Source organism: Scatophagus argus, chromosome 1 (genome assembly GCF_020382885.2).
Source record: "Scatophagus argus isolate fScaArg1 chromosome 1, fScaArg1.pri, whole genome shotgun sequence".
Classification (NCBI taxonomy): domain Eukaryota; kingdom Metazoa; phylum Chordata; class Actinopteri; family Scatophagidae; genus Scatophagus; species Scatophagus argus.
The window spans coordinates 20,928,330-20,947,530 of NC_058493.1; the positions used below are offsets into that span (position 1 = coordinate 20,928,330).

General features: G+C 39.2%; 1 protein-coding gene across 2 annotated transcripts; it reads left to right on the forward strand.

Moving 5' to 3' along the window:
* The first annotated feature begins 2,168 nt into the window (after positions 1-2,168).
* Positions 2,169-15,096, forward strand: tdrd3 (tudor domain containing 3). Of its 2 annotated transcripts, none has more exons than XR_006843542.1 (14): positions 2,169-2,351; positions 3,269-3,353; positions 4,377-4,442; positions 5,133-5,293; positions 6,463-6,604; positions 6,780-6,851; positions 9,761-9,910; positions 10,250-10,399; positions 11,000-11,177; positions 11,928-12,053; positions 12,504-13,447; positions 14,013-14,138; positions 14,219-14,436; positions 14,858-15,096. XR_006843542.1 is itself a non-coding variant. In XM_046390957.1 (14 exons), the coding sequence occupies exons 1-13, from the start codon at positions 2,314-2,316 to the stop codon at positions 14,417-14,419; spliced, it is 2,355 nt and encodes a 784-aa protein (XP_046246913.1). In that variant the 5' UTR covers positions 2,169-2,313; the 3' UTR covers positions 14,420-14,436; positions 14,858-15,096. The 2 variants fall into 2 exon arrangements, 1 of the variants encoding a protein (XP_046246913.1); XM_046390957.1 differs by having other exon boundaries at positions 14,303-14,436.
* The last annotated feature ends 4,105 nt before the right edge of the window (positions 15,097-19,201 follow it).

Sequence of the window (19,201 nt, forward strand, 5' to 3'; positions counted from 1 at the left end):
ACTTTTCCCTTGAGGACAATTTTGCTTACGTAACATAATCATGGCAATAGGATAAGAGGCCACAATTAATCTTTCCACTGCCTTTGTGCACCCAAACAGCTGAGACTATGCCAGTCCTTCTTAAACCTCAGGACTCAAATGATAATTAGACATGTGTAGTCTACAGACAATTACAATTTTAACAACAGTTAGTTGTGAGTTTGATGGATGGATTTTGGAAAGAACATAAAAAACAGGGTTAGTTCATGTAGTTTGTACAACTTTTGTATTTCAAGCATCAATCTTTTACAAGTGCGTCAGTGATTCAGTATAATTTAGCTCATTTAGTATGTCAGACCTCAAAAATGAAATGGTCTAGCACAAATTCACATTTACAGGTGAACATACATACCAACAAACAAACAATGTTGTATATGGCAGGGGGTTTTTTCAAAGCAAGACTTAAAGTCGGGAGTCACTACTGAATGAAACCTTTGGCACAAAATCAAGTTTGACTTTCTGTAAATTCAGCCACCTGAAATCTTGTTATCTTTAAAGACCTTTCCTTGAGTCCCCAGAAGGGAATGGCTGCCAGCAGCATGTTAACACTCTTCATATAGCCAAACAGAAACATTTTTCCTTGTGCCTTGCTAATCCTCTCAGACCATGAGAGATTCACCCTTGCAAACTGGTTAAAGGATTGCCACAGGGACATATAATAAAAACGCCCAATGACCAAATAATAGAAATTCAGATTTTCTTGTTAATGGCATTGATCTCTGCTACTTTAGCAAACACCACCCACACAGAAAAGCCATGTCTCAGGCACTGTTTCAGCATTCCAGTGTGCATATACTGCCATCTTGTGGTTTCAATTAAAATGATATCAGTGCATCATTTTTGTGATTTGCTTCACTGAGAACTAAACCATGTATTTTCTTTCACAAATCTCTTACACACTGCGATCTGTTCTTAGTGAATTGTACGCAGTAGTCCATTCAAGTGCTTCCCCAAAATAAAAAAGGAACATTTTTATCCCTGTTAGAAATGTATTATTTACCTGGAATAATGGACCCAAATGCAGACACAAGGAACTCCAAAGTTCAAAGATTTATTACAATAATAAACAAGCCAAAAGCCCAAATGGAGAATTGAAAGTTATACAAAATACTTGAAGCAGCTGGGGAGGGAGTCCAGGGAAGCTACAAGCTGCAGGTGAGTTGTAGCGGTTGTGGTGAGGGCTGAGACGTGAGGTCACGAATGTCCAAAGGAGGCAAGTCCAGAGAAAAATCCAGAAATTATGAGATCTTGAAAGAAGCAGGGGGAAAAGCAGAGCTCGGCAGGCAACCTGAACAAGAGGCAATGAACCTGAAGCACAACAGAACAAACACCAGCAAAAAACAACTTGACAGGAAGACAAGGGGAAAAAACATGCGGAGGCCTGAAATGTGCTCCACAGTGTAGGTAACAACAATTTGGCAGAGATGGAGTAAATGAGCCAGTCTTTAAGTACAGCAGGGCAGCGGTGGAGTTAACCGAAGAGATGAGTTGTAGCTGTGCAGGTGAGTTGATTGAGGGAAATATACTGTAGGTCAGGCTCACCCAGCTCTGCACACAGACAGAATATAAAACCAAACACAGGGACAAGAAAACACAAAGAGAACCCAGAGAATGTCTAAAACCCTAACAATGTTTTCATCAGTTGAACCATCATGAGAATAAAAACATGTAACTCCTCCTGGTTCAGTGTAAGGTTAACACTCAACTCAGCAGCTCTAAACGTGTTATTTTGTGGGGGGTTTTTAATGTAAAAATAGATAAAAAGATGACGGCTTACAGATTCTCTACAAATGTAATCCTTTTTGCTCTACAGTTTCCCCTATGTGTCCGTGTATTTGATTAGTTTTAGTGTTTAGTTTTCTGAATTAAGACCTTAATTTAAAAGGGGGGGGGGGTCACATAACTCATAATATGAAGACACCAGCTTACTATATTACAATCTTCCGTAAATTCCGGGATTTATGCAGAAAAGATTGTCCTTTCTCACTGAATATCAGACATGATTTCCAGCTCAACCGTTGAAGGTATCAAGGCATAAAACAAGCTAAAACGAAATTCACATGAAAAATGTATTTTGTCCTTCTCGACACTCCATACTTGTAGAGCACGTCTTGGTCGGTGACGTATGTTACGTAGTCTTTCAGTTCTCACATTGGTGAGCTATATCATTATTAGGGGGAGAATATGTTTTATAGAATCAGGTAGTGGTTATTCAAATGTGCTCGCTTTAAACCCATTGGTGTTATTATATACACATCTACAGTTTGGACGAAAATGGCCGATTTGGCAGATTCCCTGGTCAAAGAGGGCTGGTACGTAGCATGGTAACTAACGTCAGTGAGCTAGCTATCTCACTGCGGTTCCAGATTGGTGTTAGCTCACAGCACTACTCATTAGCCATATCTTCACATTAGTTGAAGTTTCGCGAATTTCAACATATAAAATTATACAAAAAACTTCTTAGGTTATGCAAAGTGTGGCAACGTTATGAGTTCTGGCGAAGTGAAACTAAGAATTACTTATCCACGTTAAGCGCAGTCTGCATAACTAACGTTAGCTGGCTAATACACACTTAGCATAACAACGCAAAGTGTTGAAACAGGTTTGTTAACCGAAAAGCAACGTGACATATGGGCCGTCAAAGCGCACCGACCTGAGTGAAATTCAAAAACATGCAGTGCTTGTAAAAAGTCAGAAACTTCCCAGCAGCACGTAAAGCATCTAACGTTAACGGTTGGCTAACTGTAACAGAGTACTGATTGTAGCCCGCATTGGTATTCAGACATTAAAAGATCCGTCCAGCTATATTTTTAACCGGATGGTCTCTACGGCAGTAACACAATATTTCTTCCAGACAAATGAAATTAAACTTCTCTAAGTAATATTACTGAGGTAATATATAATAACCTTGAAGAGACATTCAGCGATGCATTTGATGTTGACCTGTATTTGGCACATGGTATTATCTGACCAGAGATGTTGAGGGCTGAACTCAACATCACCCTACCTCCGGCCTTAATAATACGTTATTAAGTTTTGACATATCGTACTACAGATTTACAACGGTTATCAGGGTTGGTTTTAGACATGAGACGTTTCTACCAATTCCATAAGTTTTATTGCGATTTAAGTGCCTGTGTAGATGCTCTGTGGAAGCTTTAAAATTTGTGGTTTGGCATACCCACCTGAAATCTTCTACATTGACTTTTATTTGACTTTTATCTTTCAGGTACCTCAGTGAAGAAGGCATAGCAGAACTGAAAGGATCTGCGGAGAAAATAACACACAGTGACATTATTCGTATTGCGCTAGACGTAAGTTTTAATCTTGCAATTTTTGCATACACATTTTTCCAGCATAACAGCAGTCTGCTCTGTATTTTTTGTGGCAGTATGGAGATGCTATAAACAGTGGGTTGTGGTGGTAATTCATTTTTCATTCATTGCTTTTCAGGTATATAATGACATACACAGTCACCATAAATACCAGTGATAAATATAAAACTATGGGCACACAAATTTAAATTGCATGTTAAATTTAATCCATTGTCTGCTTGCTAACATGAGAAACACATTGGAGGCCTTTGGATCTGAACCAGAAATTATTTGGGAGCTGTAGCTCCTTTAGCAACAAAATGGTGATAGTCTAAATTCTTTGACCAGGTTAACATTTTAAAATAACTATACTGTAATTGTCTTTAGACACATTTATTGAGACATCAGTACAAAGAAACAATCCCTTTTTTTTAGGTTTGCTGGGAAAATAGAAAACTTATATTTTGAGCTGCTTGTAGCTTGTAAAAAAGCAATGGTGACATACCCATTTGGATTTGGTGCCAATAGAAATATGACAAAACCTTTTAGTATTGAGAAAGCTGAGCAGGATGCTGGTTACAAGGAAACATGAAAACCAATATGGTTGTTTTAAAAATATATAGATGTTAAATATTAGAAATAGTTGAAAGTGTAATTTCATTGTAATTAGATTGTGCTCAATAAAATAAATGAATTACATGAAAGTAGAAATTTGTAATATATACTCTGCCGTACTGCAAGTATTGCAGATATGCACAATATTTGACATGCATGGTTACTTGTCAGCTTGGAATTGGCTACAATTTCCGTTTCTTGGACCGAGGCTACAAGTGAATGGGCCTCTCCCTGACATGTGAATGAATGGCCTTAGACAGATTGGATTTATTTTGAGGCACAGTACAGCAGTGTAGGTAAACCCAGTTTTGGTATGTGTTTCAGACAAGCGCTATGGCATGTTTTCACTTTATTATGATTTGCACATTATTATTATTTCCTTTTAATGAAGCAGTATTTCCTTTGCAGAGTGATCTTAGGCCTATTGGGAGAAAATTTCTACCATCTGATATCAATAGCGGACGAACAGAGAAGGTGAGCCGTGGTTAAAAGTCCAATTCAATGCTAGATTAATGAAACGTAGTGGGAAATGATGTGCTGTGGTCGCTTAATAATTCAGCTGAAAGTCAGTGCTGGGTGAAATTTTCTGCTGAAATGTAATTCTCATGGCCTCCACTAGAGGGCCCTAATACACTGAGAATTAACGATCAAAGAACTGCTTCTTCACCTCTGATACTGGATACTTGAGGAATTCGAGAGAAAAATGTTCCAAATTAGTAACAGAGAATTAAAACTAGTAATTCTACATGGGATTAGCCTGTGCTTCCTTGATGTTCAGAACAAGAGGCACACTCATGTTGCCCTGGTTATATACCCGTGCCTTGTACAGTAGAATATATGTCCATCAGCCATCTGAGCCTCTAGAAGTACATTATACACTACAAACCCATTGTAGTACTGCTTGTACTACAGAAATAGAAATCTTTGCAGAAATAGAAATTATTATTGATGAATGGTATTAAAAAAATGGTCACTGGATATCTTAATGTAAGTAACGATCCTGTTGATATCAGGAAATGGAAAGAATTATTTTTTTATTATGTCTAAGAAAAAATTTTTGTTTAACCATTGATAAATTCTTGCATGTTTTGTGCTGTTGCAATCCAATGCCACATGCTACTGATTTGCCTTTTAATTCTTTTGTTGTTTCCTACACATGGCCAGTTGGAGGGTCCATGTGTTCTCCAGGTGCAGAAGGTGAGGAACGTCTCAGCTCCGAAAGACCATGAGGAGTCCCAGGGAGCGCCGCGAATGCTGAGGCTACAAATGACAGATGGGCATACCACCTGTGTTGGATTGGAGTTTAAACACCTGTCTAAAATCAGGTACTTATGTAACAGAACAGTTTTATTGCACTTTATTGCAAATAATGGGCTGTAGTTTATTGTAATTATTTGAAAATTAATTATCACCGAGTAATACTGGTAAGAAAAAATAACATTGGTTGTCTTTCAAAATAAATAATTGTAAAAATGTATCCCTGATAGCTACATAGATGCAAATCAGGGTGTCATTAAACCACTTCGTCTTATAGTCAAAGCAAATGTGTCAGATTCTGCACACACCCTTCTCATTCAACTCCTTTCAACACTCTCACCCCCATCAAATGGCTCAGTTTTCCGTTTATCTGCAATTTCCACATGGTGGCAGCTATCTAACAGTTCCCAGCCTTAATTACATCTCCATCCCAGCAACGGTGGCCTTGGTGACTGCTGCCATGGTGACTAGCCAGTCTGTACAGGTGGAGTGGCCAGAATGTGGGCCTTGACTTCCTGATGGGAAGAGAGGAGAGAACAGAACAAATCCCCTCTTTATGAGAAGCACACACACTGGTTACCAACAGCAGCGGTTAGTGTGTCTTATGAAAGTGTCCGCTGTAGTGTGCGTGAGGCCATAAGTGAGTGGCAAGGGAGCACGAGATGGATTACAGAAGTGTTTAGTGTGAGAGACAGTGATAAAGAGGGATGAAACTTAATGTTGCATTAAGTAGCAACATTAATCAGAGGGCGAATCATGTGTTTGTAGGATTTTTGTGTATGTGATTGAATCAAGGATAGAGAGTGAATCCCTCCTGCATTGGCTGCTATCATGAGAACAGCATCTATCCCAGAGGTTTGGAGTGAAATCCCTAATTGTTGCTTTGGCATCCGGCGTCAGTAGCTGGAAATCCCTCTAAGTCCCTGTGCTTTCTTAATGAGAGAGGCAGAGGCCTTATCAGGCTTGATGAGATAGAGGGGCTTTTAATTTACCATGAGGATGGGTGAGCAGCTGGGATTATTAATAGTCTCTCCTAGTCTCGCCACCCATTCCTTGGCATTGCTCCATGTCGTTTATAAAGTGGTGTGGGTAAGGCAGTAGGTTGTTGGGCTTGGGATATGAAGTTATATTATTTTAAATCCTTAATTATGTTTACATTTGAGATTTGCTTAAGCAGGTTATATGTGACACATCCTTTCATGCAAACATTACTATTGTTTTTTTGTTTGTTTTTCAGTATTAATACCCCTCCTGGAACAAAGGTGAAACTACTTGGTACAGTCCAGGTTAAAAATGGTCTTTTGCTGCTTGATGACTCAAAAATCTTTGTCCTTGGAGGAGAGGTTGATCACATGGTGGAGAAATGGGAACTGCAAAGGGTGAGAGCCAGTTTAGTTATGGTGGTTCAAAAAAATAACTATCAAACTCAAACTTTAGTAATGATTTTAAATCTGAATTAAATGATACCACAAATTTGTCATTATTCTCGTCAGGATTGTACTTTTTGTTTTTTTAGCTTTTAAGATTGATGTCCGTTTACCATTCAACCTGCAGAGTCTGGCCAAACACAGTAGGAGTAACATTGGAGCAGAAGGTGGACCTCCTCCCTTTGTGCCATTTGGTCAGGTGAGGATGATAATAATTTTAACAGTGCGTTTTCCAAAATAAAGTTACAAACACCACAAGAAAATGATAAATCGAAACAGGGATATAAAATAGCAAACTGATAGCAAAATGATGGTCAGGAGAATGCAAATTTATGAAACTGAGATTTGAACAGTGATTGAGCAGAAGTCCTTGTTACTGTTGAATAATAACCCCTCAAATGTGTTAAAGGGGCAAGACAAGGTTTGACTCCAAGAGTTGGCCTTGTTGTTCCTTTTCTTGGTGATGTTGCCTCTGATCCTTTCAAGCTAACTGAGCTAACTTAAACCTCATGACTCAATTTTAATTCTGCTTTGGTGTCCTACTGCACATATTGCTAACAGTGCAATAATATTTGCACTTATTTAAAAATGTGGTGTAAGTTTTCCATTTGTATTCTGGCACTTGATAGAAAGTGTGAACAGAGATTAAACTATTTAAATACAGTAAGCAGGCCCTTAAAGTACACCATTAGAAAAAGTCGATTTCAAATGTATGCTTCCATCACATTGTCACCCCCTCAGTATCTATACACAGTATTGGATATAAGCTAGTAGTATGTAATATGTTGTAATGGTGAAAATGGAGAAATTCATACATCTGTACAGGTGGTCTGTACATTTCAAGTCTGGCTCTAGTCTACAGGGAAGTTAAAAATTGAGAAAAATAAATATTGCAATTTAGATTTAGGATCATTATTGTGATTAAATAGATCATGATATAATTTTTTGGCCAGGTTGCAGACCCCTCCCCAACTACTTCAAATTTATCATGGGTCGTGTGGGTAATAAACCCACAAACATTAATTTATGTGATCTGTCTTCTACCAAATATGAAAAAGTACTAAACTGCCCACAATGAGGTCTGTGATTATCCAGATTATCCACCACCCCCTCCATGAATTGGAATGGTTGCAGAAATCTCTGTTTTGGAGATTTAAAAACCTGGACAAATAAATCCAAACCTATGTGCATATAGCTAGGTAGCACCAGGAGTAATTAAGATAATAGGCCCTATTTTAATCACACAAGTGGAACGACAAGGGCAAAGCAGTAGGCACCTGCTATTTTGGTTGATGTAGGTGCAGCAGCACAAAGTGCAAAAGGGCTGGGTGAGTTGGAAAATAGATCGACGGGTGCGGTGATTAATAACTACACTCTCTGCCAGTCACTTCATCACTGCTCTCATTACTTTTAAACAGCTGTACCAGTCACAGTGAGGCGTGGCAGCAGCTTAACAAATAAAGACTCATCTTCTACAGGAAGTCACACTACTACTGATTGGTGCATAGCTGCATAATGTTAATTAGTACAATCAAAACAAGAATAAAATAATGAAGTGAAGTGAAGATGCACGGTATCGTGATCTCCCATAATCTGATGTCTTTTGCCTAAATGCAGAATACCGAGTCAGTACGAGCTTGTGTGATTTAGGGCTGTAGCAGTGGATTATTTTAGCTATTGACTTACCGGATAAGAAATACTGTATGTTGAATGCTATTGTTAACATTATGTTATGTCAGGTCTGCTCTGTGCAGATGGGATGCTTTCTGCTGTGATGCTGTGAGCACTGACATCATGTTGTGGTGATAGGCTGGTTTGATTTTACAATAGACACACTATGCAGAGTTTTTGTTTTGTATCGCCTTGAAATGATCCCAAATTTTGGACACTTTCTCTCTTTTTATCTGGCCCATCTCTTCTCCCCTTGCCATTTTCTCTCTCTTCTTCCATTTTGCAACTCACGCCGTCACTTTACAATACAGCGTTATGCAAATCTTAGTGCGTTGTTTGTAGTTATATTAAACAAAGTTCTGCCGCAAAGAATTTACATCGGTGATCTTTAGTCATCAGTTTCCTGAAGTTACGCCATTTGCATGTGACGGTCAAGCGTAGCAGCACTGCACTCAGGCGTGGCACTCATCAAAACATACATGTCTCGCTGCAAGGATTAATGAACTGTTAGAGAAGCATTTCATACAATCTGAAGCAGCTGTGAACAACATATACCGGCAGAATCCATCATATTTATTTGTAGACTGATTTGCCGGTTTTCCAGCTTTATCCACATTAAGCTATATTTTTTTTTATGCTGATCTAAACTCTTCTATTGTCTGGGGAATGTTTAATTAAACTGGTTTATTTACGCATTAAGCATTATTCAGTTATTGCTGTGCATTTGCTTTGCATATTTTTTCCTGTTGTTGACAAAATCATTAGACTGGAAGTGGACTGATAGCACATAAATAGTCTCATTGTCTTTTTTTGTTGTAACTGGTTCATATCTTAACGCAAATTTTCGACTTGGATGATACTCCTGCTTCCTTGTTTATTACTGTTGCTGCCTAACAGGTCATCAGTTTAATTCTTTTATCTTTTTTTTTTTTTTTTTTTTAAGCCCACTTTCCTTCCCTTTCAATAAGTCACCTCAGGCTTTATAATGAGCTTCCCTTTCACTTTCCATCCTGGGATTGCCAATGCAACAAAAAGATGGCAATCCTACTCATAAGCAGAGGTTGTTGCTTCAGTCAGTTGCTGGCTTCTCTGACTGAATCGTTGCTTTTTACAGTCAAGACCAGCTGCAAGAGGTGTTGAGTTTCCATCTCATTCATCCAAAGATACTGTTGCATACTTTATTTATTTATTCTTAAATTCATAGCTGGGAGGCAGCTTTGGGATTTGGGGCGCTATTAATTGCTGCGGCAAAATATGAGAGTATAACTTAAACACTCTATGTGACTTCATTATAGTTCCACAATCAGAATTCCTTTATTTATACCCGAAGGGAAATGTGGGAATTAACAAGCACATTGATTTATTAATTTATTTTGCTTCATGACCTATGCATGATTGAGGAGGATCTTTGAGATTGTGTTCTTCCTCTCTCTGTAGAAGTGTGCAAGGAGGGATCAAGTAGACAGCAGAGAACTGGACCAGAGGAAGACCCTTCAGGCTCATAATGTGGTAAAAAGCACTGATGAGAATGATGAGTTTGAAAAGCAGCGGACAGCAGCTATTGCCGAAGTGGCCAAGACCAAAGAAGTAAGCAAACACTGATCATGGGTATGTGTGTTAATTAATCAATCTGTAGTTTCCAACCTTTAACATTAGACAGTTGTTTATCAGGCCCTTGTGCCACATTAAGTAATTTCATTCTTACTGATTGCATTTTCCCATAAACTATTTTACTTAACCTCCATTTAGATATGCACGCTCCTGAGGGACATTCACTCTGAACTTGATTGCCTTTGACATTGAAGTAACTCTTCAAATTAAAAATCAGACTTACATCGTCAACTACAGTAGTGTTTCATGTGTTAGGTTTGTTGTTTTGTCCAACCCTGCAGCTCTATTGATCTTTACTGTTCTCTTACTTGTTAGGGTCCCCGAACGTTTGGCGGTGGAGGAAATGCCGGCAGTAATTTATCCAGCACTGCTTCCTCCTCCCGGAGCCGAGACTCATACCAGAAGAGACGAGAAGACAGGGTTGAAAGAACTGAAAGCAGACAAGATGGAAACTATAGAGAGCTGGTGAGAAGACAAACTGTCCAAACCTGTAAAACAATTTAAGTCTGTTGAATATGAGTTAGTTATGAAAGCTACCTGTGTTGAACTGATGATTTTGCCTCATATTAATGAAGCCTCCATTCACTGTAACAAAGCAATTTAAAGGTTGGAACTTGTTCTTCATTTTTCTTTGGGCTCTTTGGACTGGAATGAAGTCTTATTTCATGGCTCATAGACTGGATGAGGCATTGATTATGATATTGTGGATATCTAAATGAATTGGAGGCTGTTGCGACTCGCCATTTTCTCAGCAGAGCTCAGCCAGCTTTGGGCTGAACATGTAAATAGGATGGAAGAGGATATCTGTTTGGCTTGGGAATGTGTTAATGGTGGTTTGAAACGTGAATGCACACCAATCCAACCTAAAACAGTGACAGCCATGTGCGGCACACTTGAAAGGAAGACAGGTTCTTGTGGATCTGTTCTCTGTCACAACCTTCATCTGTGTCTAAATTGCTAATAAATTGCCAACAATTGTTATCCTTTCCTTATCTTCCTTTACATTATTTGCTTTCTCCATACAATCTTTCCTGTGTTCTTACTGTCATTATGTTACATTTGTAGGTGGACGAACATGCTCTGAGAGACATCATGGAGATGGGCTTTAACAGAGAGGCTGCTCGACAGGCTTTAATGGACAATAACAACAACCTTGAAGTTGCATTAAACAGCCTACTGACTGGATTTTCTGGTAGCAGACCTGGCCCTGTGGTAGCTGAATCTAACAAGCCCCAACCCAGAGGTTCATATACAAACACACACAAATGCATACTGCCCACTTTTGCTTGGAAACAAATGCCCCATATTCTGAAACACTTGGCGTTTCTACACAGCCAGACTGAAATTGGGGAAGTGATGTGGAGCCCCAATAAACGCATACAAAATCACCTAAAGCCTAGTTAAATGTCCACAGTGGCGGTTTTGCTTGTTTTAGTCCATTTACTACAAATTGCATACACACTTTACTGCTGACTATTTTCCCAAGCACACCGTAAGGTTTAAGACGGATGTTCTATTTTACTTTCAGTCATTGTTTTGTATTTGTTTCAGTGGGGAAAATAAGCCTGCAGCTTCTTGAACCGTATTCCATCATACTGAACTACCTACTGCTTTTTTTTTTTTTTTTTTTTTAAATTTGAAAGCCTTTTTTTCCCCCATCATGTGGTACACACATTGTGAGCAGGGACTGATTTTTAAAGCTTTTATTGTTGCTGCATTCATGGATCCTCTGAGTCAGCTATGGAGCATTAACATTTTCAGTTTCAGGTAATCTTCAAGGAGTGCAGACGTGTCCCTTTATTACTGTTTACATTGATCAAAAGTAAAATACCTGATTAAGTTGGATTCAAGTTTAAAATAAAGACGGATACACACACACACACAGCCTTGTCACACCTACTGTACACACCTAGGGCTAGAAGTATACATTGATACTACCAGTTTTATTGACCAAACTGTTCATAATAGGATCTATATAATCTTATTTTTTTAGCCAGAGGAAAGGGAAGAGGCAGGTCCAGAAATGAAGATGATGAGGAGGGAGCAGGAGGGAGGCCCTCTGGACCAAGCACTCTGTTTGACTTTCTTGAATCCAAGATGGGAGTTTTCTCTATTGATGGTGGGTGAACTGGTTTGGATTTTACTCAAAACTGCCTTGGTACCTCTCACAGGCCCATGACCGTCATGCTTTAAATGTCTGTGTTTTGTGCACCTTAAATTACAACCTTGATTTGAAAAAGTTTGGGGCATTGTTTAGAATGTTAACAAAGATAGAGCACAATCATTTGTGTTCCTGAGCCCATGTATCTTTTGTACAATTGTGTTTCAGTAGTTAGTAGTTAACCTTGCTCTCATCTTGCTTGTGAATGACTGACCCTTTGGAGGATGCCCCTTACTCAGTCATGATACTGAGTATTGACATTCTGTCAATGAATTGATCACCTTTTACCAGTTAATCTGTTTACCTGTGGCATGTTCCTAACAAGTGTTTTCTGAGCTTGCATCACGATTCCATTGTTGTCATGCCATGGTTGTTGATTACATTAATCCTTTTGGTTTGTTTTCTCAGAGCCAAAGAGCCAGGCACCTCAGAGACATCATGAGAGTAAAGCAAATTTCTCCAACTCAGACTATTACTCCAAAGGCACACCTCAGACCAAGTTCTCCTCCTATGATGAGCATAGGCAGCAAAGAAATGACAGACCTCCTCGTTTCCACAGGGACACTGATTTTCCCAAACCTGGCCAGGAGCTTCCGTCTAACTGTGCAACCACCCAAACATCAGCGAAATCCATGCAGTGGAAGGGCCAGGAGAGATGGTCACGAGGCACCTCAGACAGATCTCTAAATGACAGGAAAGAGATGAGAGAAGAGCAGATTTTACCTTCATCCTTCACCACTACTTTCACACGTTCAAAAGAACCTCAGCAGCAGATGGAGTTTAGTGGATCGTACAATCAACGATCCAGAAATGGAGATGGTGGTGGGAATATGGCTGGACCATCTCATGGGAGAGGGGTAAAAGACAGTGCACCCGCGACTAAATTGACAGCAGGCAGTGAAGATGGAAGAGGAAATAATAAACGTACAGACAGAACTGAGGAGCGCAACAACAGCAGGAGGATGGGGAAAACTGACCGGCCAAACTCAGACCACTTTGAGCGACAAAGGGATAGTGGGCCACCAAACTTCAACTTGAGGGGTGGAGGCTCAGTGACCTCTCAAGAACCAGGGTTATCAAGGGATTGTCGAATCATGACAGGGGATCCTTCTCATTTTCAAAATGGAGATATGGAACCCAAAAGAACCGGGCCAATCAAGCCAGCAATTTCATCGTGTCCCCCAAATAGGGAGCCACATCCCAAGAAAAACAGTTCTAATAACCCAGGACCCAAAAAAAGGTCAGGACAAAACAAAGGTCAAGGTCCTCGGGGGCCAGACAGAAGTCATACTGTAGAGCACACTTGGAAACCTGGAGACCAGTGCCTGGCACTATACTGGGAAGACGGCAAGGTATGTCATTTCTGGACTGGTAACATAGCGATGGCTTATAATTGTTGATGTACCGGTGTGTTCACATTCTATTTAGTGTAAGTCAGGTTACAGAAAGCACACTGAAATAAATATATTATGTAACATATTACCAGCATACCTGTTACGTGCATAAATGAGCTAAATGTGACAATAATGTGACTTCTGCAAATCTGACAATTGAGCGAACCCAGATTTGTTAAAACGTCAAAATTAGCAAGACTTGTTAGTGACAATTCGCTGACAGAAGATTGTGGAAGTTGAGAAATGTCAAATGCGTTTTCTTTTTCCTTTGTCTGAGAACGTGTTTGACAGTTATGTTAAATTGCACGAAAGAGCAATTCGTGTGAATGTGACTCATTTTCTCTTAGTCACAGTGATGACGGTGTGTTAGATTAGTTTGTCATGTTGTAATTAACTGATATAACTTTGTCTTTGATCTGACATGTGGAAATGTTTGCATTAAACTAATTGGATTTCTGTGTGTGTGTGTGTGTGTGTGTGTGTGTGTGTGTGTGTGTGTATGCGGGCATGCGTACCCATGAAGTTCTACCATGCCAGAGTAGATGCTGTTCATCCTTCAGGCTCCACGGCTGTGGTTGTTTTTAGTGACTATGGAAACTGTGAAGAGGTCCTGCTGCATAACATTAAACCTGTTACTGCTGACATGTTGGTAAGGAGAAAGAAAACATATTAATAGAACTTATTATTCTTCATGATTAAATTATGACTAAATAAACTGTATCCCAATAGGTCAAGAAAGCTGAGGAAATTTGAATTACATCTAATCTGATTAGCATTCGTAACATCACAACCATATCAAATGTGCAATGGCAGGAGGAAGATGATGGTTACTATGATAGTTCACTCGAGTTTCGCCGCGGGGGAGATGGACAGCCAAGACGCACAAGACCAACACAGCAGTACTACCAGCCGCCCAGGGCACGAGATTGATGTGACTGCATTTTCAGGTAAAAAAAAAAACAAAAAAACAACAATGGAAATAATGTTCCTATTTTATAATTGGGAATTTTATTCATAACATTCCTGTTTCCACTGTGGTGAGAGTTTTTTTTATTATATACACGCTAAGTATAGACTGTTCAAAAGTCATTTGTAAGCATTTCTGTAACCTTGTCTCTTGCGTTATTAGATACATAAAATGCATAATAGAAACTGCTTCTCATCACAGCTAAAAAGTCTCATCCTCTCATTTTTATGTACAAATTAACTTTATTTCAACATCTCCTGCCTGCACAGTGCATCGCATAGAAAATATTTCACAAGTTTTGCAGGATTCAGTATCTTAGAAAATTCACCAAAGTGCAAACGAGGTGAATTTTTTGAATTTATGAATTTATTTTGTGTTTTTTTTTTCTTTCTATCCATCAGTGTGCTTGTCCCTCATCCTTCTCTGACAGAGTTTATGTGACTCTGCAACAATCCAGAGTGCTTCCTGAAGTGTCCACATCGACAGGACATACAGAACTTTTCAAAGGGCTTGGACACCATGCAAAAATGAAAGACAAACTGACACGAGCACCTGTTGATTTTGTTAAGGACATATCTACTGTATATGTTGTGAAGATTTGTTAAATGTATGCATTAAAATAAACAGCTATTATAGTGTATATCAGTGTAGCTGATTTGTTGTTTTAAGTGTTTTATTTTTAATTATCAAATTTAAATGAAAAATAAACTAATCCAGAGCAGAATCAGAAACTTTTCAGGGGTCCTGGGTTTTATTTTTAAACGCATGACAGTAGATATGAGTATCAGTTATGGTAATTACAGATAATTTAACTGATAGCATGTTATAAAACCTACCTTGCTAATTCTTGCCATGGACACTACAAGTCCATAGCAAGCAGCTCAAGCTTATATGTCATGTCCTGTGAAGCAAATCCAAAGGGTAAGACAATCTGTTCCCCCCCCGTAACAGAGACGGTTACATTGCAGAGATATCATTTTGCACATTACAAAAGGGACTGTACCAAGCTCTCCAAGCTTTGCACACACACCACTGAACTGGCTGCTTGTGGGCTTGTGTTTTGTGAGGGAAGTTTTACACATCAGGAAATAATGTCCGCTGTGGCTTCGGTTTCACTCCCACCAGCAGTAGGAGACAAATGGACAATGTACCAGGGTTTAGCAGAGAGGTCACCACACTATTCTGTATCACTGGTCCAAAGAATTTACTTTGTTTCCAGCTGAGGAGCCAAGCGACTATACATGAATAATTAACAGGTGGTAATATGGAAACCCATCTGTTAGGGAGGAATTGAAAGTGAAGCTCTTGAACATGTTCTTGGGGCATAACCATGGCACACTGGCCAGATAATCATAAATGCATTGATTTTCAATCAGATAAACAGTGATATTTTGGCAAAGATATTAAGCCCCTTTGACACTAAATATTTTTCTCTTGGCTGTGAAATGTCAGGCAAGACAAATACTAGACAGAAGCCCTGTGGGCCCATAGACACCTGTATTGATCCTGTGGATTATAAGGTCAGTTTTCTGTCAATGTTTTTAGCTGACAAGTGCGAACTGGTTCTTATTCTTATGTAGCTGTTTTATGAAGGAGAAAAACTCTAACAACAGTAAAACTTCATTATATTTTTCTGAATGCAAAGCAAGCATTTACTGTACATTAACACTTTTGAGGTGGGTTTCTTAGGGAAACTCATCTGTTCAAGATGTGACTGAATAGCAAACCATTGTGTATAATTTTAGTGTGACATCCCATTTTGTTCATTTAGAAAAAGTGGGAGACTATGAATGCTGGCAGAACAGATTACATCTTGTTTTTCATGTTTACGTAACTGCACAGTTGATTCAATCTAGCTGATGCTATGATCAGAGTAAATCTCAAGCCTCAAATACTGTGCATGTATTTCTGTGACAGACTGGGTTGATATGATCTCAATTATGCAGTATTCTACAAACAATCTCAGACTATGATTGATTTTACATGACAGGATTTACACTGGGAGTGAGCGGCGTATTTCAGCAGCAACTCACTTTTTGATGTTCAGGCTTGGCTGGGTTTAGTACAGTCAGCTTCAGTTTGATTGTATTTCAGTGCTGGATTATGAGAGGGTGGCAAGATTGCGTCGTGGTTATCACTGTCAACTCATGGCAAAGATGCAACAAAGAGTATACAGTTCAGGGAGAGAGAGACAGAAAACTCAGCAGGCTTATCTGAAAAGTTCGCCTACATAATGTGAGCATTTCAGTTGTGAAATTCGTGATTTTTTATTTTTTTTTTTTTATTTTGATAATCTCAACCAGATGCAATGGCAATAAGAATCCTATTTGTGAGTTATTTTCTGCCTCATTCAGGGTAACCTATAGAAACAGGCTTACTTGGTACAATATATCAATTTATTTATAAATGTAATAATGTTGATAATGTGCTTTGCTGTTACTACTAATATCAACATGCAGTATGCAGTAGCTGTTGACTTGGCTCAGTCTGGAACAAAGTGGTGGATCAACTGACAGACAGACTGATTTACTGACATCCTAAGAGCCATGCTGTTGTAGCATGGTTAAAAGTAATTTTACTGAAGCACTGAAAACAAACTGGTTTTTCTGCAGTGGCAATTCCAGCCTTCTCTCAACCTGAAATCTGATAACCTTCAGCAACAGGAGGAATGCTTTTATCTCCTTGAGAGGGAACAACCTTCTTTCCCACATTAACATCCCCTTTGCTCTGCCCCTTCGTTTCCCACCTGCTTGCCTGTCCTCATATCCCCATTCACAGCTGTTGGCCATTATGTTTCTGTTTACCTGACCCCTCACCCGCCAACTTTCTACCATAGTATCTTTGTAACAGTGATATCTGAACCCTGTGCTCCCGTTAAATGCCTCCTTTCTTACATAATTTCTACATCGGCCTCAACAACCCAATCCTTTCTCTCTTTCTCGTAGATGGGGAAAAGGAGAGAAGGAGGTTACACGAATAGGGCTGGCTAGAGAGCATATTTCCTTGCCGGCGTATTTAGTACCTAGTGAAATAGAGACAGGCTGCTGCAGGAATAAAATTTAGTGTGCTACCTTCATAAGAAAGGACTTTTGTATTGACTATGTCAGCTCCACCCATCATGTGGTCATTAAAATTGTATTCTGGCGTTTTTGTATACTTTAACATTGATATTGCACCTTCAATGAATGAGAGTACAACAAGTATTATTGTTTTTTAGAAGAATATGTGCATTGAGCAAAGACAATGTGATCCTTGAAATAGGCATCTGCATGTGTGCATTTTAGCACTATAGCAACATCAGGCCATTTCTCCTTGAAATAGTCTGATTTGAAACCAACACTCTCTTTACTCTAGTGCTTGGTTGCCTTGTAAAAAGAAGACCTGCCTACTTTTAAAATGATTAGAAATTCCAGGAAATTGTCAACTCAGGATATTGAATGGATTCAAGTCTTAAGAACATCCTGTTTGCGTGGCGATGATGAGTTACTCTCTTTTTCTTAGCTGCAGGAGGCTTCGGTTGTTTGTTTGCATGTCAGTCAAATAATTCAAAGTCAAACCACAATCTGGTAAATGGTCATACCACATGAAAACATGCAAAGCAAGTGCCTTCATGTGTATGCATGTTAGGATCTCTAGGCAAATGCAATTTGCATTGCACAAGTGTAGCACTTACTCATAGGGGTGAAATTAAACCAGCTGTAGTGTTGGAGAAGACACTTCCAGCCTTTGCATCTAATCCACCACCCTGTTGCTGAGTGTATTGAATTTAGCATGTTTTCTATGGCAAACAGTATAATATGATATATATTCTTGGCATACTAGAAATGATATTACTGCTTTGTGTAACCAGTCATACTTGTCAACCTGTCTGATGCATTCACACAACAATACTTTTTTTTTTTTTTTTTTTTGGCCAAATTTGGCCAAGTCTCAAACTTCTGTTATTGCTTGAACTGCAGTTGAGAGGCTCAACACTTAATGAGCAAGATAGGTGCTGCTTGTCAGTGCTAATGGTTGTTTTCAGTGTGCAGCAGACCATGGCCTACATGGGTCATTCTTCAAACATCCTGCCAACATTTGTTGCCAAGCAGCCCTTGTGTTACTCATAACACATGACAAAATAACGGTCAAATGGGGCCAGTTAGCTTGACCAGAGAGGGTATGGACTAAGGGTGAATGATGAATCAGCAGCTGGGTATTGATCTTTACCATTACCACATATGGGCCTTGCAGTAGAGCAAACATGGAGTAAAGCTCCTCTCAGTCACTTTTATGGATCCTGTCCAGTTGCTCCTAATGGCTACACGCCACATGAAGAAGAACTACTGAGTCCAAGTAGTGTAACTGCTTTTTTCTTCTTCTTCTTTTTGATTGCTGCTTAAAAACAAGACCTGCAGTGTCATATTTTCATGATGTCATCTGTTTGTCAGGGAGCCTAAGCGTTTTCTAAACTACTCATACATCATTATCAAGATTATGTCATTTTTTTTTTTCCTTTTTCTAAAGTGGACTGTGAAGTCAGTTGTAACAAGACAAAACTGTAGCTGCGGGCGTAAAAACAAAAAAAACAACTGCGACAATGTTACCTCAATGTGTCTCTTGGGGTCATACTTTGGCAAGTTTCACAAATCACCTGTAGTCATTAGAGTAAGTTAGGCAGTCTTTAGTCCTGTCCTGCCACAAAAATGACATAAATACTCTGGAGGAGGAGACTGACAAGTCAGTCATAGACCAGGACTGATTGG